This window comes from Panulirus ornatus, chromosome 46 (assembly GCF_036320965.1).
Source record: "Panulirus ornatus isolate Po-2019 chromosome 46, ASM3632096v1, whole genome shotgun sequence".
In the NCBI taxonomy this organism is placed as follows: domain Eukaryota; kingdom Metazoa; phylum Arthropoda; class Malacostraca; order Decapoda; family Palinuridae; genus Panulirus; species Panulirus ornatus.
In genome coordinates, this window is record NC_092269.1 from 4,874,526 (window position 1) to 4,894,620 (window position 20,095).

The following is a 20,095-nucleotide window of genomic DNA, read 5'->3' on the forward strand; positions in this document are numbered from 1 at the left end:
GCCATCACCACAAAACGAAGGCTTGAAACACCAGCGCAACAACACCAGCTTTCAAAGATTATGAAAAAAAAAGATAGATTTCATCGCCAGCTTTCAAATATTAAGAAGAAAAAAGAAAAAGATAAGAGATTTTATTGAATTTCACTGCCAGTACTATAAGGATCCGGCTCAGAACGCTCATAATGTGAGCCAGGATCGAGTGTGGAGGAAGACGTGCGCACAACGTATAAGTATCGACAACTTATAAGTGTCTACACCCTTATGGGTGCGGATAATCCACTTAAACTTCCATTAAGCTCGTCCTTAATTAAGGGCGTCACTCAAGGGAGATGACATAAGGACGAAGATCGCCTGCTGGCGATAGTAAGAGAGAGGGTGGTCCAGTGCTAGCCCTCCCCCCTTTATCTATCTATCTATCTATCTATTTATATATATATATATATATATATATATATATATATATATATATATAAAATGAAATGGCTATTTCATGTGTGGCGGGCTGGCGGCGGGAACGGATGAAGGCAGCATGTATGAATATGTACATGTGTATATATGTATATGCATGTATACACTGAAATGTATAGGTATGTATATGTGCGTATGTGGGCGGTTATGTATAACATGTGCATGTGGGTGGGTTGGGCCATTCGTTCGTCTGTTTCCTTGCGCTACCTCGCTAACGCGGGAGACAGAGACGATTATATATATATATATATTATATATATATATATATATATATATATATAGACTTACGTTATCTCCCTCTGATGTTAAGGGAAAACAGCAACATTCCCCCCCCCCCCCTCGTCAAACAATGGACCACTATATCCCAGGGTGTTTTCGTAATCAAAACGCTTACTTCTTAGGGAGATGATAATGTAAACGTTGATGACTAAGGGAGAACACGGTAACGTTTACAGATAAGAGGTGACTTATTGTTATCATCTCTCGAACGCAAGGGTAAAGGTCTAAGGCCTTGGTTATCATACGTAAGGGTCGTATAATAGTCCTTACGAAGTCAGCATACTCGAGATATGCCTTATACTATCTCATCACGTGGAGGACTGAATGAAAATGGGGAATGTGTGCAGACGACCAATTGGGGTCCGATTGGCACCAACGATCGATCAGTCACACTACACGAACCAATCAGATGTAACTTTGACCAACTTAGCTCTGCATGAAGTTGGGCTTAAGTCGCCTCAAGTTCGGACACTGGCAGTACATGATGTAAACAACGATAAGAGATTAACATGGGTCCTCATCACTCGTTCATAATGGCTGCTCCTTCCCGTTTCTCCAGGACACACCGACATGCCCCTCTTCCTGGATGGATGTCTCGTGTCCCTCAACCCAGAAGACACATACACACACACCACGCTCTTCTCACAGGGCACATGCCTTGGTCCTCTCTCTCATTCCAGGACACATGCCTCACCCCTCCTTCCAGTAGACATACTTCTCCCATTCCAAGACGCATTTCTTGGGCCTATAAGGAAACATGCTTCGCCCCTCTCCAAGGACACATGCGTCTGGCGATAAGCCTTGGTTCTCTCCCAGGGCACGTCGTCTCATCACCCCTCTCCCAGGACGCATGTCTCTCCACTCTCCCAGGGCACATGTCTCTCCACTCTCCCAGGAAGCATGTCTCTCCACTCTCCCAGGACGCATGTCTCTCCACTCTCCCAGGACGCATGTCTCTCCACTCTCCCAGGACGCATGTCTCTCCACTCTTCCAGGACGCATGTCTCTCCACTCTCCCAGGACGCATGTCTCCACTCTCCCAGGACGCATGTCTCTCCACTCTTCCAGGACGCATGTCTCTCCACTCTCCCAGGACGCATGTCTCTCCACTCTCCCAAGACGCATGTCTCTCCACTCTCCCAGGACGCATGTCTCCACTCTCCCAGGAAGCATGTCTCTCCACTCTCCCAGGACGCATGTCTCCACTCTCCCAGGACGCATGTCTCTCCACTCTCCCAGGACGCATGTCTCTCCACTCTCCCAGGACGCATGTCTCTCCACTCTCCCAGGACACATGTCTCTCCACTCTCCCAGGACTCATCACCCAACAAGGACCATGCCTTCCTAACACAGGGACCTAGTCCTCAACCTACCCCAGGGACTCACACAAACCATACCCCTGTAGTCACAACAGTACAACCATTACTTCATCACATTCTTCTGAACAGGACAGATCCTACTCCTAGGACACTCATCACTCCATTTTCTATCTGTCGCTTATCTCTTAAGACACAACTCCATTTTCTATCTTGTCTACCCCCCTAGAACACTCATCATTCCATTTTCTATCTGTCGTCTATCTCCAAGGACACTCATCATTCCATTTTATATCTGTCATTCATCCCCACCCACTGCTCACACAGCTTACCCTTGCCATTCTTATTCTCCACCTGCTGTACCACTTTGTTCCACCTCCATCCACTCTCCACATGTCACTGCACTTTTATCGTGTCAGCTGCATACCCTATCTTTTCTTTTTTTTTCCTTTTCCCGTTCTCAACATTTACCAGAAACTACGCCATCTCTCCCTTTACTTCAATATCATCAGGCTGAAACGGTATTAACGAGGTACACTAATATAACGATAATCAAAACAGAAGGGAATCAAATTTCGCGAAGGTGGGGGCGTGGGGTGGAGGAGGAGGAGGTGGTTCGATAAGCCACCTTCACTGAAGGGAGTTCAAATTACTTTTTGACGGCAAAGGGAGCGTGGAAAGGAGAATTACCACGTAGCCGCGGGCACAACAATAGACGACGCTGTCATGCATTGTGAATTCTCATACTGGCAACTGTGTCACCTTCCTCTTTACCTTTAGTAATTCGGTATTTCCTTTTTCTCTCAGAGAGAGAGAGAGAGAGAGAGAGAGAGAGAGAGAGAGAGAGAGAGAGAGAGAGAGAGAGAGAGAGAGAGAGAGAGCAGCTGGACAGAGGGGTTTCATCACTGGTGAACAATTATGTTCCACGCGAGGGTTTGGAGGGTGAGGAGTTGACAATGCCAGGACCTGGATCTTAATACGTGTCTGTGCTTTCCTTCCGAGGTGGAATTATACAAGTAAAAAAAAAAATAACCTGCTTGGTAACCGTTTCAAGGGAATCACATTTGGTAAAGTGAACATTTCTCTCATCTTCGACGTTTCCGTTTAATTTTGAGTCACCCTGTTCTCCCATCGCGTTCGTAATTCATTGCCTTTTCCCGTGAGAACCTTTCTCCATGGCCGTCTGAATTTCAAATGGCAGTTCATGTCAAGGTTTTAAAGTTTAAACCGGTGATGTATTTACATTCTAAAAGCGGTAAACTTCAAAATTCGTGTAAGCCCCACAAACAGGTAACACGTGGACGCGTTTTCCCGAACACCGTCCCTTCCCGTGGCATTTCATATAAGAAAGATATATATATATATATCTGAATTTCGCACCGTCTTTTTTGCCCAATAACATGGACTAAAGAAGGGAAAAAATTTCAGGGTGCGCGCGAAAAAGCCGGTTGGCGGCACTCGGCAACTCCTTTCCGGCACATGCGCTATAGCGGGGTTCGGTGGCAAATCAATGGGCAGTGTGCGTCTACTCTACGTGAGGTTAAGGCGGATGGCAGAGCTCTCTCTGTCGTCACCAGCCACTTAACTGGCTTGTTTAGGGTAGTTTAGAGAGTATATGAAGTGGTAGTTGAGCAGTCGCGTTGCGTGGGCCCAGGAGGTGTCGCAGTAGCGGGGGTGAAGGTGGGGTCGGCCTGGAGGAACAGCTGATTCTTGGGCTGTGTTCCTGCGGTTGATAAAAGTGTGGTGGTGTGGCGGGCTGCCGCAGTGTGGTGCTGTGGAAGTGCTGGAATAATACAGTGTGCAGTGATGGGGTCGGTCGAACCCGTGCATAGCAGCTAACAAGCAGGCAACCAACCCCCCAACACACACACCTCCCTCCCTCTCTCACTTGGCTGTTTAAAAGGCCTTCCCTCCCCCCCCCTCTCTCTCTCATCGTGTAAATCTACTCGCCCCCCTACACACCCCGCACCTCCTCGAGGATTTTAAATTTTTTGGTGAAATTGAAATAAATCTTTGTTTTTAAAATATCAATCATCAAGTGCTGGCTGGAAAAAAAAAATTAACGGGATACCTGGAGAAATACACACCAGGAGGAGGAGCACCAATTTACCTGAGGGAGGAAAGTGTGACAGCAGCAGCGGCGGTGTGTGTGTGTGTGTGCTTCGTAAGGGCACCCAGCCTTCACCATGGCGGAGGATGAAGTGCTGTTCGACGAAGTCTACGACGTCTGCGAAGTCATCGGAAAGTAAGTAAGTTGACCCGATGTCAGCGCGCACACACAGCGGTAAAGGGAGGCGCTACACTTGCTTCGGGGAGCATGGCGATGGGGGAGGAGGGGAAAGAGCATTACTGGTTCTAGCATTATATATTTTTTTTCATCTTTTATTTATTCATCTCCTTCCCCCGAGGTGAAGTGTTTACACGTTTCCACATATACTGAGATCTGTTGACGGATATTATCCTGATATCACATCATTTCTCATTATTGTAGCATATTATCAAACTCTAGTTTAACCACATTATCATTGAGTACTCTTTTACTATAATTTCATAAATGCATTATACAAGATGCGGTAAAGTAGATTGATTCTACAACCATTGCACCCACCCAAACTACTATTTTTACATACCTCACGAAGACATGATGACATCATGGAAAGGTAAATGGAAACCAATATAATAAAGTAGTGCAATTCTGGGAAGAAAAAAACAAAAAGGGCTTTGTTCATTCTAAAGATGTTGTCTCTTCTTATCAGTCAGTACATTAAAGTCGTCTCGGCAGTTCGTAATAGACATGTTTCAAGAGTTATGTTGTGAAATTGTGGTGTGTGTGTGTGTACGTGAGGAGCGGACATGGTCAAAGCGTGGGCGGCTTCGTCAACGTAATATCGGAAGGTTATGTGACGCTTGGGCCTCTGAACACTGGAACCATTGAGAACGTCACGTGTGACTTAAAAAATGTGAAACCGACTTTAGGACAGCATACTTATTGCTTTATATACGTACAGGTATTTACGAGAGGATACATAGAAAAGAAGGAAGTACATGGAGAGATCATAACTACTTTGTTTTCGGTAAATGAAGCCTATATAAATCAATGCGTAAACTGATTTCGTAGTTTCGTATGCTTCGTTCACAGAACACGCAAGTTTCCCCTCCCACTGCCCGCCTCTCATGGGGGAACACGGTGTTTTGTATTCCCACGCCAGAAAACGTCCACTTCAGTGGGAGCTACTGGCTCACTAACCAGTGGCAAGAGCTTTTATAAAATGATTTATAGTGGGAGGATGGGTCGCGGGGTGCCCATGTACAACCGCTGATGACGTAAGCCGAAGGAAAGCTGGCGGGTGTTGTGATCTCATATCCATCAGTTCGTATGAAACATTCATGTGGTATTACCCAATGTTGGGTCAGGACAGGTTATTAGTTGTATGTTGTATAGTCGAAGTGCGCGGGTTGCGAGAATGGTGGGTCGAAGACATCTGGTGTATATGAGGGTATCTGTAACTGAATGAGCTGTTATTCTACTGTCATTATGATCATAATTATTACTAATGGTGACCAATATGTACATATCCAATACACATGAGTTATTCTGCTGTCATTATTACCATTATTATTACTAATGGTGACCAATATGTACGTATCCAATACACATGAGTCACGTGTGTAAACGAAGCAGTTTGTTCATATGTTTCCGATGCTACTTCGCAAAACAAGAGAATGGCGGTTGGATAGCCATCATAATAATTATCATAATTATTAATCATCATGTTAAGACATGTGTATATCTAATGTTTCGTTATGCCCAGTAAAAAAATATTCAATCGGTTGACCTTGCTCTGGTCATGCCGTTGGTGTGGAGTTTCTCGCATTCTCACGAAGTTCCACCCCGCTGAAACACTTCCCGGAGTTATGCCTTCTTATGTGATTGCTACCCTCCTCTTACGGTCCTTTACAACTTCTTTTTACCATGTAGTTGCGTATGCAGGAATGATTCTTGATGCTTACATATGACGCGTAATTATTATAATGAAGTTTCCGGAGGTTTTCCTGTATAGGACTGTTTACACTGAGAACTCTAGGATGGTGTATGATAGTGTATGACCTCGTGGAAATACACTATCTTGAGCACACGACCTTTGGGCACGATAGCATGGCCTTTGACCTGACCCAGAGGGGATCATGTCATGCACAGATAGCATGCCTTTTGACCTGACACCGGAGAATCATGTCATACACCAATACCATGGCCTTTGACCTGACCCCGAAGGATCATAACACAAGTAGTTATAACTGCACAGCGCACTATACCACTATTCAATGCTACAGGAGAAGGCGCTGTTATTAATTTACGCGAGTGGTAACGTCAGGCACCTGGGAAGTACATCTTTGGAAAGCCTCAACTCGCTCTGTTCCCTGCAGACAACATAAAATATATATATATATATATATATATATATATATATATATATATATATATATATATATATATATATATATATATATAAAAGCAACGTTCAAAATGTCTCGCCTTAACTTTATAAAAATTTGCAGATGATAATGATGAAATTGATAACAATAATGATAATCATTATTGATAACTAAAGATCCGAAGACTTGTTTCATCAGAATTTGTAAATTCATGATCGATTCATGATAAAAATAAAGTAGTACACTACACAATAACCCATTTACTGAGCTGAGGAAAGGATATGAAGAGGGCAGAACCTGAAGGGACATTAACCCATCAACAATAAGACTATCAAAGTGAGTGCTTAACTGTATTTTATTTTTCAGGATCCAATGAGTCACCAGTAGGCTTTCCCAGGTATTCTAGCTACGAAGGAATTCTAAAGTACATATATAAATGCTACTTATTTTTCTCCCCCAGTTGAATGGGGCTTTAGAATTCTAAAGCACTCACCTGTCAGCATTTATCATGGGTGCATAATACCTTTTTTTTCTAGAGTGTTATTTATGGGCAATTTCGTATAAAAGTAATTGTTCAAATAATAAAAAATCAGACAAAAAGTATCGTAAAGGAATTATCCAAAGCTATGATTCAAATTCTGGTCAAATCCGTGTGAAGATGCAAATATTTTGATTGTGATCACGGTTTACAATATATTTTTTTTTTGGAAATCAAAACATAAATCGGAAAAAAAAAGAACAGCAGATGAATGTGTGTGTGTGTGTGTGTGTGTGTGTGTGTGTGTGAGAGAGAGAGAGAGAGAGAGAGAGAGGCGAACGCCATTCTCAGGATCCGAGGGTGGTTGAGTCCTTGCCATTTCCAATACGCCAAAAATAAAAAAAAAAAAACTTCTTTCAATACAAAACCACTGAGCAATACTTAAAATCATAACAATATTCATGATAATAGTGAAAACGAGCGATATTATCCATCGGCAAGAAGTTCACCTCATCAACCCAGAGTGTGTTGCCCGGTATTCTGAGAATATTCTATCATAACACACACCTTAAGGTAACTAATGGGCCAAGAAATTACGTTATCACTCCCTAAATAAACACTCTTTATAATCCATTTTTTCCCGGAAAGAAAGGCTATGTATATAATCTTACATCAAGCTGAAGGAGGAGCTCCGAGCACAACGGTTGGCAACAGAATTACCCCCCCCCCCTTTTTTTTTATCCCCTCCTCCGCAATGGATCAGACAACCCATAGAGATGATGGGCCCTCTCTCATCACGAACACTGGCAACCACGGTCATTAAACAGACGGGTCGCATATATCATTCTGAACCCAACACTAGTGGCATTATCCTTTGTACATGTTACACTTTTGCGACTCGTCCTTCCGAGATCCTACCTGGTGTGGCTTAAAAGGTTCTCTCGGAGTATCTGTTGTATTTTAAGTTATTCTACCCAAAAGTTACATGGTTTGGGGTGGGCTGCCATGCCAAGAAGGAAGTGAGAGAGAGAGAGAGAGAGAGAGAGAGAGAGAGAGAGAGAGAGAGAGAGAGAGAGAGAGAGAGAGAGAAATAAATTGATTTCGATACCTCAACTCCTGACCAAAGTGTCCTTGGAGTGATGATGGTGGATGGAGAGAGATTCTCATCGCTCTCCTTCCCATAACTCAACTCCTCTCTCATTCTACCATATATCATTCCACTCCCCTCCACATCCCAGTCTCAGCTCTCCCTCCCACACGCCCGCTCGCTCCCTCCCCCATCGATTTCTTAATCTACTGTCTTCTATGAACATCATGATGTAACATTCGTATTTCTGACATGTGTTCATAATCTTTCAATTTCTAGGTTTTATTTATAGGCTTCCTCGTTTCTCCCATCGATATATGTTTCCCAATCACCAGAAGTCTGACCTTCCCATTTCTAACAGACTCACAATCTTTTCATTTCTATTTCTTTTTTTTTTTTTACCCATCCTATTTCTGACAGTATTCTCCAACCTTCCCATTTTTTAGCATCGAGTCCTAACATTCCCATTTCTAACATAGCTATACCAAACATCCCCATTTTTAACAAAGCTATACTTAACATTCCCATTTCTAACGTAGCTATACCCATAACATCCCCATTTCTAACGTAGCTATACCTATAACATCCCCATTTCTAACGTAGCTTTACCTATAACATCCCCGTTTCTAACGTAGCTAACTAATCCCATTTAACGTAGCTACCATACATCCCATTTCTAACGTAGCTATACCCATAACATCCCCATTTCTAACGTAGCTATACCTATAACATCCCCATTTCTAACGTAGCTATACCTATAACATCCCCATTTCTAACGTAGCTATACCCATAACATCCCCATTTCTAACGTAGCTATACCTATAACATCCCCATTTCTAACGTAGCTATACCTATAACATCCCCATTTCTAACGTAGCTATACCTATAACATCCCCATTTCTAACGTAGCTATACCTATAACATCCCCATTTCTAACGTACCTATCATCCCCATTTGAGACATAACATCCCCATTTCTAACGTAGTTATACTTATAACATCCCAATTTCCAACGTCCCTATCATCCCCATTTGTTACATAAAACATCACCCTATTTCTTTCATTCCCACATTCATCCACAACCCTTCCCTGCCATCCATCTAATATCCCCTACCTGACCATGATGGATGAACTCTATGCTCAGGGGACATAAAGAAATGCAACCTCACTTCCTTCTTCTCCCGACACCGTCGTTTGAGCAGAAAACTTCCGTCTGCCGTAGCGGTGAGCACGACGGGCGGGGTTGATCGGCGCCTGGCTCATTCTGTGAACACAGATCATAACACGAGGCATCAGTATATAGTATGAAATATGTATTCGGGGATGTCATAGGGGCATTACACTCAAAATTCATACACGATGTAACAACAATATTGATTCATACACGGTATAACTTATTCCGGGGGACATACACCGTGTAAAACGATTATACACGAAATTCTTACCAAATGCAAAATGGATATTATTTACGGGATTCATAAATAGTGGAACATAAACATCATACATGGGATTTATACCATTTGGAACGTGGATGTTGGATACACAACACATACACCACAGGACTTAGGCCTAGTGTATGAAAAATATGTACACCGTATTGGTTGCTATACACCAACGCCACACCGTGTAAGCATATACAGTCTGTATTCACCACCTGAGCGGGTATACAGGCAATAGACACATCATACTCTGGACAGTCGTATGTAACATGCAAACAGGTGGTGCATATGCAAAAAATGGAGGTATGTATTCCTGATGTACCCACACAGCTTGTGGATTTCGTCTACAAGGAACAAGTGCCAAATACATGGGTTTGTTATAGCAGTATCGAGTACTGTTTCATTTATGACTTACACAAGTCTCAAGTACTATATATATATTTACATGAGGAGTCTCAACTCTTTACCAGACGGTAAACATATCAGGGTGATATTCATTACGCCTCTGGGCAGTCCCCATATATATATATATATATATATATATATATATATATATATATATATAGGGTCCCTAACCACGTATTCCGGGATCATAAAGTACATAAGCACTTTGTTTCAATTACTTGGGAGAATAAACCATCTTCTTGATGAATAATAATGAAAAAGTATGATGGGAACATATGTATGTGGGTTGTAGGATGAACGAATCAAGTGTATCCATTGGCAGCTCGCGGGTTGGGTTAGTTGGTTATTTGACCTTTAGGCCTATCAACTGCCCGAGGGGAGGTCATCGTTAGGTTAGAACCACCCGCCGTGAAAAATCGTGAACACCTATTTTAGGTGTTCAAGGTAATTCTGAGGCCAGTTATACACACTCGCCTGTATTCATGGCCGATGAAAAGGGCCCGGTCTAAAAGGCGAAGCTGTCAAACCCTGCGCTCGTAATGTCTTGCTTAACTGGTCATGGAGGTGAACTAGCTGGTACTGTCCTCCTAACAGATCAACAGATATCATGACTAAATGTCCATTATAGAGGTAATGAAGGAAAATTTAACGATGTATTAACACGAAAGCGAATAGGTACCATGGTGCACAAGAGCATCGTCCGCGGGACACTTTAGAAATGTACATTGGGAACTTCGTGCACGGAACACAATGGCCTTGTATTCTGGAGGGCATCCTGGATACAAAGGAATTCAAACCGTAGCAGACCATTGGGTCCGTTCGATGCTCTTTACGATAATGGAAGGTACAACAGTAGCTAGTTCCGCTATATGTATCCCGGACGTATCTTATGGGACATGGCTGTGTTATCCTGGGAGCATTATCAACATGCATGGACACACTGGCTATGTATCCCAGAAGCGTCGTACATGGGACACACTGGCTATGTATCCCAGAAGCATCGTACATGGGACACACTGGCTATGTATCCCAGAAGCATCGTCATGGCACATGGTGTATCAGAAGCGCGACATGGACCTGTATGTATCCCAGAAGTCGGACATGGACAACTGGAGTCAACACGTACATGGGACACACTGGCTATGTATATCCATGGAAGCAGTCCAAACTCGTACATGGGACACACTGGCTATGTATCCCAGAAGCATCGTACTGCAGGCTATGAAGGGACACATGGCTTGGCTAATCTAGTATCACCCGACAATGGATGTCCAAGCACGCATGACATGGCGTATCAACACACATACAGCTATGTATCCCGGGAGCATCCCACCAGGCAGGAGGAACCTCTCTGTATCTGGAGGGGGGCGGGGAAGCAGTACCCGGCAGTGAACAGCCACCAGCCCTGCGCCTTTAACCTAGACACCCGCACAAACTTGCCTCTCTCTCTCTCTCTCGTTTTAAACCTTCGCGTTATAGCTCCTTTCCCACTGACGCCATATAGCGATGAACCACCGACCATTTCGTACGTATAACGAAGCAGGGCCATACGTGATTGCTGTAGGGGTCTATTGAAGGCGATGGAGAGGGGAAGGGAAAGGGGAGTGATAAACCGAGGATAGTATGCGAGGGGTTTGTAACCATGGAGACACTTTTGGTGGTTGGCAAGGGACGGAACATATGGCCTTGCGGACGCTGCTACACCACGTTTGTTTTTCGCTTTTTCCTTCTCTTCCCCCCTTCCCCCCCACTTTTTATTCTGACGGTACGTACTACTACTACTGCTGAACAGGTGTGAACGAGGTTACAGAGCAACAGATAGGCATAAAGACTTCTGGCAGTGTAATGCAGTGCTGAGTGAGGGGAAGGCTAAAATCATGTGTTATTGACGAGCCGTCTTGATATATTGAGAGTGCTCGTTTGATTGTTGCTATGTCTTGTTACAGTCTGTTTCCAAGTTATTCTTTATACTAGACTAACGCAAGTGGTGTAAAAGATATCAATCAAGGATAAAGATCATCATATTTTCCCCTCCCCCCTCAATTTTACGGTTATAAACTTACTAAACAAAAATTTGATGTGTTGTAGTTCACGGTATTATATAGTCTTGAGGATCAATGAAAGATTTTCCTCATTTCACACATTCTAATTATACTCGTCTCAGAAGGTGCATTGTAGATTCCGTAGGTATTACAATCTGGCTATGTTAGGTTATCAAAGATATGTTTTTCTGAATGGCACTTTCTGAAATTTCGTATTTTTTTTTCTCAAATATCCTAGGAAGTGACCTATATTGATTAGCGATTTTCCACCCAGTTGTTTGCGTTTATTATGATAAGTTCATGTGCATACACTGTCACAATAGTAGTAGTGCTGTACTTTACTCTCTGAACAAATGAGTAGCTTGATAAGCATATACATTAAGTCACAGACCCTAACGCCTAAATCTTGCAGCAAAATAGCAGTTAGGAAATGTCATAGGAGCTAGGATAAACTATTATCCTTGAAGCCTCCCCCCACCACCACCTTAAACATTTTCGGATCTCACATTTCTGCACATTATCTCATCGGAGAAGCCATCATACTGTCTCGTTGGCCATCCCCGTTATATCTTCCAATTCACTTAAATGCAGTGTTAGCCTTCATTCCATTTCCACTGTATCCACATGTCCTTGCCACCTCCAATACTGCATCCTTTACTCTTACCCCTCACCTCTATTGTTCTATCTCTTCCTGTGGTGTCCTTGTATCCACTTTGAATAATCTTAGCTTTATGGTTTTATCTTTAGATGAAGTCTTAATCTGCTGTTCTGACACATCCTTGTTGAGGTAGAATATACTTATCTATTCATTTATTTGATATCATTTTTGGTGGGGCTAATTAGGTTATCACTTTTCGTAACTTCGCGATTTTTCTTTCATCTTTTCAATACTCTTTAGAGGGATCGCCCATGTGAATTCTACTGATACACTAAACCCCACTTGATGAATGTACCTGTATTTCTCCAGTGTTCAACTTGCGTTCTGTCCGAATTTCTGTCCACCCAGTCATATGTCACATTCTGACAACTGTATGACAAGGGCATCTTTTTTTTTAATCTGCAGTGGTGTTTGAATTTACTTCCTCACCTCAAAACATTTTTTTTTTACTGATACATTACTTTTGAGGTTTAGAAAAATTATAGGAAGATTAACAGGCCAATATGCTACAATAATGGATTAGCTATTATCAGGAGAAAAACTATATTACCTTGTGTTAACTAAAAAATAATGTATTGGTAATTTTTGGGTAAAATAAATGAACAACAGTAAAGCACTTGGTGATGAAACAAAATTTTTTTAGACTGAAAATATTAACTATTGATAAAGGACAGGACTGAAACTGAAATAGTAAAGATATCCTTCTTAATCCAGAGTTTGGAAAATACTAGATTGTTAAAACAAAATAATATAAATAATAAAGCTTTAAGAAAAGAATTGTTTACATTATAAAGTAGGTAACTAATAATTGTGGTTTATCATGTCCAATAAATTTAATTGACAGTGATAATACTTTTATCATTCGACATAATAAACCATTTTTGAAGAAATAATGATGACCAGAGTAATATATTAGAGCCAAAGGTCAGGGGTACTGCAATACAGATAACAGAGTAAATGTAGACATAATACTTGTATTAGTGAGAAGAATAATAGTAGTAAGGGTAAAAGAAAAACGGCATGTAGATGTAATGGATTTTTCAAAGGGTCTTAATTTATACACCAAGAGAGAACTATTGATATATGTGAACAAACTACATAACAGATGAAAACTTGTATTTACATTTTATGGTGGAAAGGAAAGAATGGCCCCATACCAGAAAAAAATAACAATAGCAAGTAATGATGATGGAGTAGGGATAATATGATAAATCAAAATAAAAAATAAGTAAGTAAATGAGGCTACCTAAAAGGGCCATATGTATTGTTAAGAAGATTGAAAAAACATTATTCGGTGTAATAAAGTTAGAAAATTCTTTATTTTATTGAAAAGATGTAAAATTAGTCTATACTGTTTCACTTCCAATATTCACTAGTAGTAAAAAATACTCTCCTAGGTGCTTCTTGGGGGTGAAAACTTCTGGTAATATTTAGTTTATTCAGAATTCTCTGCCACTTTTGTTAATACACCTAGTTTTGAGAGTTTGAGTAAAATAATTCTACCTGAGTGTACCACGATTCAAATGACTTAATGACATATTTAAGTGTTCTTATGCATCTTGGTAAACCTGTAAAATATTCAGGCTTGAATTTCAAGATGTCAGTTACAACATGTAACGCATTTTTGTTTAAAGTTCATACAAAATATTCATTGATTATCACATTTTGAGGTCAAAGTTTAGGTCATCATAACCCAGGATAGAAATGTCATGGTCGATGAGTTGGACGTCAGTTATGTAAAAGAATCGCCCGACTTCATATGTATGTAGATTGCTTTGCTATATCTCTCGCATTCTGGTTAATTCTGGGCCTCTGCCGCGAGAATGTTGCAGTGATGTTAGATCCAGCTGTCCCACTTACATCAATGTGCCTCCTCGACATTGCAAACCCATGTGTCCTTCCAATATGTTTCCATAAAACCAACTCTCTCCATATCTCATGTCATTAATATGCACTAACTTCATCCATACCACTTTGTTACCTGTTACATACCAACACCACTTTTATTCATAACTCCCGTAGGTCTCCCATATCCATACCACTTTGCTATATGCACATCACTGGCACACCATCCTCACCCTATACACACTTGTACTAAAGCCATCCACCTGTTTCATCAAGTGTGACACTGCTATTTTCCTTTATGCTATCCTAACACTCGAAACATCGAGCTACCCCACGTACACCCCCTGAGTTAGCTTTGATGACCTGCTCCCCTTAAAACCAACCCTTTCGTAATACATCAACCTTTTCCAGTCACGCAACCATACTTCCTACACATGGAAACCCCACCCACTGGCCTGTCCAATTCACGTACTCAGAGCTCTGTATCATGATATACATAGCATTAGAAGCTTTCATATATATATATATATATATTAGTGGGTTGGACCATTCCTCGTGTTTCCTTGCGCTACTTCGCTAGCGCGGGAGACGGCGGTTAAGTATATATATATATATATATATATATATATATATATATCCATCCTATGGCAGGTGAGCAATTACTGACGAACCTTGGGGGAAAGATGAACATCTAGGCTGTTATGAGCAGATTGCCCACCCCAGGATTCGAACCCAAGCTAGCCCAATCACACACTACAATGCCGCCATTACATACGCAACCTCTCCACACGAATCCCACCCACGCCAACTGGCCGACACTGTCAAAATTAGCAGAGGCAGTTGTCCAGGCCTCCACGCACCCCTTGGTGTCATTCGACGCTTGTAAAATGCCCCAGGATAAGTACCACTGCGTCCGCAAATAGTGTCGTTTGACTCGCATCTCATAGGATGAGAAGCCGTTTGCATGGTTATGGAGGAGGACCAGGAGGCCCCACACGTACTGCTCTGGGTAAAAAAAAAAAGGGGGGAGGGTGTTTATTTTGTTGTGTAGGGAAGGTGGTGGTGGAGCTGTTCGCATGGCTCGGATGGTCTGAGTGTTGTATAATCCGGTGAGAATTTTTGTGACTAAAACATAAAGCTGGTGAGTTGCAGTACACCTGATTTATGTGTACGACTGTATTACTGTAGTGGTGATATGGGAAGAGTGAGACGATGAGATTAGGTGGATGATACACACAGAATTGGAACTTCATCGATGGAAGAGTAATTTGCACAGTAATATCATCTTCGTAACCAAGAGCCAGCTTCTGACTGTTGCCTAGGTAACCAAGAGTTAGTTGTTCATGTTCCTATGGTAGTCAAAAGTTGTTTACGCTGTCTTGGAGACGGGAAACCAGTTTTCTGGTCGTCATGGCAACCAAAAGCTGTTTAAAAGTTTCGTCATGGCAACTCAAGAACCAGTTGTTTCTATGTTGAGAGAGGAGAGAGAGAGAGAGAGAGAGAGAGAGAGAGAGAGAGAGAGAGAGAGAGGGGAAAGCTTTCTGGTTTTCAGGCTGCGCTCGGAGAAGCTTAAGCGTTAAGCTGTGTACTCTTGGTAATGTTGAAATTCATTGTGAGACGCAGTACACCTGGCTTATTTGAGCTATCTTTTTTTTTAGACGGATCATCAGAAGTCATTAAGTACAATACAGAAGAAGTGGTTTTCATAATGTACAAGGTAAAGGTAGGTTCGGTTCTTGATTTGACTAGTGTACTTGATGAAGGGTCAAGGGTCGTGATTATATAGGCAATATAAGTGCACACTGATGAAGGCGAAGGTGGGTCTTGGCTTTATAGGTGTATAAGATGAAGGGGTGGGTGTATAAGATGAAGGGGTTCTGTAGTGCCCATCATGAATGTGTCTTGGGTAAACAAATGCACATGATGAAGAGGCGGTGGTCTCTTACTGCACGTGCTGAAGGGACGAGTGGTCCTGATCGTACATTAAGACAGCATTTTGGAAGTATGCTATGATGAAGGGGCGATATTTTTAATGACGTCTGCTGGTTTTGACTGCAGGAGCCGATTCTTAAGAAAACAATTATGATCATATCTCTAAATATCCTCAAATAACGTTTTTCAAATGTTTTGATTTCCCGTGTGTCGTTTCAGTAACAATGTATAGTAACCATATATATATATATATATATATATATATATATATATATATATATATATATATATATATATATATATATATATATATATATTGATTTATGAAATGATTGTCAAATTCATTGTGCAGTATAATTATACGTGTTCATGAAACTAATAGAAAATTCCGAGGGAAGTCCTGTGAAAAACCTGACCCTTATTTTTGTGCATTCCTTAAGACATTTGTATAATTAATTGTACTGGAAGGGGAAGGAGGGGGGGAATGCTTTGCTTTCCATTGGCTTAATACAGATTCACTGTACTCTTCTGCATATATACCTGCTTTTCAAAAGACATTCTATGTCCAATTATATGTAGAAAAAACATTTGTGACAGTGTGGGTGACGGGCACATAGCAGGGGGTAGGTGGTAGTAAGCATAGATCATACATGAGTAGAAACGTGTGGGTGAAGGGGCACATAATGGTGGGAAGGTGGAAGCATGAATACACCGTAAAGTAGGTTACATTGTGTGTGTAAAGGGAAAATAACAGGTAGGTGGAGGCAAGCATAGAGCGTATGTTGGGGTAACACTACATCAACAAAGGAACGTGAGAAGTGAGCAAGTGCTTTGAATATGCTAACCAAAGCTGAGTTCAGCATTTACCTTTAAGATGAACGCGTTGAGACGTCGTGTTAATCTGCGTCGGTAAATGTAGCGGAGGCAAGAGCTGAGTCCTGTCCCGTGAACGCTGTACGATGATGGCTGGCGGTGTCCGTACCAAGTCCAAACACGGAGGCAATTGCACTGTAAATACACACAGCAGATTATTACAAGCGAGTAAATAGATTATCCAAATACTTAACATGGACGGGTCTGTGAACTAATTAGAACTCTTGATTACATAACTCTGCATTGCTTTTGCGAACATATGAAGATTCAAGGAAGACACACAAATGGCTCTATAAGCTCTCTGTAAGCGTGTACCGTCGGCAAAATAGCGGTAATATTTACCGAGACTTACCAAATATTCTTGCATTATTGGAAAAGGGATAGATTGCTGATTGGTTGTTTTGTGTAATACGAGGAGGCTCGTTCGCGGGAGGGGAGGTTCGAACGGTTAACTTTTCCGTTGGGAAAGGTTTCAAAATTTAAGGATGGAAGGGGTTGCGTGCTTGATGTTGTAACAAAAGAGGGTGATGCCCCTAGACTAATACCACATAGGGCTTTTATAAGACTTAGGACCTGTCCCTGAAATAGTACTGTCGACTTTATCTTCAGTCTACATGTATTAAAAGGTCTCGCTCTGTCGTGTGTGTCACATGTAGAGAGACTTTTGAGCCGTGGTGAGCAGTCTATAATACATTTTGCTGGACCATTACTAATATAAGAAATGACTGAACAGATTCTTGGGTTAAATGGAATATATTTAGTCTAGTTTGAAACATGGATTATATACTGACACAGACTGCAAGGCACAACAGGATCATTAGATGACCCCCCCACAAAAAAAAAAAAAAAATAAATAAATAAATAGAAAAAAATGAAATAATAATAATATATAATACTAATAATAATAATTAAAATTCTAGAGTTATGGTACTTAGGTTTGTATCGACCTAAACCTAGCCTATCCTAGGTATGCACCGTGACCTAAACCTAGCGTAGCCTAGCCTACTTCTCGTCCCAGCACCGTGAGTGTGTGTGTGTGTGTGTGTGTGTGTGTGTGTGTGTGTGTGTGTGTGTGTGTGTGTATGTGAGACTCAGATCGGTGAGGATAATTGCGTAGAGATTTTCAAAACCAAGTTACTGACTGGAGAGTGAGGAGAGAAAGAAGCAAGCCAAGGAATAGGAAAATGTGGACACAGAAGTTACAGGAGCCAGAAGAACGAAAAGTGGGAGTGAAAACGGGTCGAATGAGGCGGGAGATGCGTTCTACGTTCATAATGTTCCATGTTATTGCCGTGAGGGAACGATTAGGCTTGTATTTGCCAGACTGTGACCTTATCGTAGGGCCCAAGAGATGTATATTGGTATTGCTGCCGTACAGGAGGTCTTTTAAGACGTCTCATCTAGGGAGAGCAATCTTGCTTTCCTGGAGAATGATCGAGTTCATGGGAGGTGGAAGGTGGTTTCAGTCCTTTGTAGTTTCTAGACCAACAGTCGCCCTTTATGGAAAGTCATATATATATATATATATATATATATATATATATATATATATATATATATATATATATATATATATATATATATATACATATATATATATACACACACACATACACAAACAAAGTGCATATGAACGCTCACCTTCATACAACATACAAACCTCCAACAGCCAGGATGTGTGAGCCTGATGGGAAATGACCGGTGTAGACCCCGTTGCTCACCAATGTGAGACGAAGGGTATGAGAGTACATAGTATTCGAACAGTCATTTGTCTATTAGGGGCGATCATAGCCTAGCGGTAGCGCTCCCGCCTGTTGCACAGGGGTCCTGGATTCGATCCTGGCTGTTGGAGGTTTGGATGAGATATATATATATATATATATATATATATATATATATATATATATATATATATATATATTATCCTGGATAGGAAAGATACTCCATATTCCTGCTGTGTAGAAGGCGATAAAGGAGGAGGGTGAATCTCCCTTCACTTTTTTTTAATTTTCAAAAGAGGGACAGAGAGGCAGTGAGGATATCCTCGAGCTAGTCTTGTTCAACGCTACCTCGCTAATCTGGAATGGAGAATAGTATGAAGAAAGAAAAATATTATTAAATATATATATATATTTATATTTTATATATTTACATAGTATGTTATATTTTTCAAATTGCTTCTGCTGTATTTTTACTATTCGTGCCTTGATTTTGTCTTGAGTTTGATATCGGTCACAGGTAATATTAACCTCCCCACTTGGAAGCATATATAGCTTTTATTAGTTTATGTTGTCTCCAACCCAGCTACAGCTGCCGCTGTCTCTACCCCTGGGACTCCTCTTGAAGTATGCTGGAGGGCACTTACTACCATGGTAAAAGATGACTCAAGGTTTCTCATTTTATATTTAGACTCATCTCTCTCTCTCTCTCTCTCTCCACCTCACACACACACAACAGCCACAACACCACACACACACACACACACACACACACATATATATATATATATATATATATATATATATATATATATATATATATATATATATATATAGTTTGATATATATATACACACATGTAGAAAAAAGCGCCTTCCTCGAACCAGTTGACAGCTGACGCAACTTTACTCCTGTTAATTACAAGGCAGGGGGGGGGGGGGGTCGCCATTTGCCACCTTTTACAACGGGGAGAAGCAAGTGCTCTTCCTGTGTTTCGTCCCTTTTAATCTGTGACAGTTTCCGAAAGCCAGCGCCATGGCTCGGTGCGCACCACAGACTCCCGTTTTCATTATCACAGGCTCGAAATTAAAACATCACAGATACGTGTAGTTTTTTTCTTTT

General features: G+C 41.3%; 1 protein-coding gene and 1 long non-coding RNA gene across 3 annotated transcripts in view; one reads left to right on the plus strand and one right to left on the minus strand.

Moving 5' to 3' along the window:
* Nucleotides 1-20,095, minus strand: part of LOC139763094 (uncharacterized) — a 61,585-nt gene that overhangs the window by 22,837 nt on the left and 18,653 nt on the right. The window contains exons 2-3 of the long non-coding RNA XR_011716033.1: nt 17,250-17,390; nt 9,176-9,325 (exon numbers count right to left, since the gene is read on the minus strand). This is a non-coding gene — a long non-coding RNA (uncharacterized lncRNA). The remainder of the gene's footprint in view (nt 1-9,175; nt 9,326-17,249; nt 17,391-20,095) is intronic.
* The window catches only part of LOC139763093 (peripheral plasma membrane protein CASK-like), a 448,842-nt gene continuing 432,323 nt past the window's right edge, over nt 3,577-20,095 (plus strand). The window contains exons 1-2 of one of the 2 annotated variants that reach the window (XM_071688725.1): nt 3,577-3,662; nt 4,103-4,308. In XM_071688725.1, the coding sequence (XP_071544826.1) occupies nt 4,250-4,308 (59 nt within the window). In that variant the 5' untranslated portion in view covers nt 3,577-3,662; nt 4,103-4,249. Of the gene's footprint in view, nt 4,309-20,095 lie in introns of both variants that reach the window. The other variant, XM_071688726.1, reaches the window with a different exon arrangement.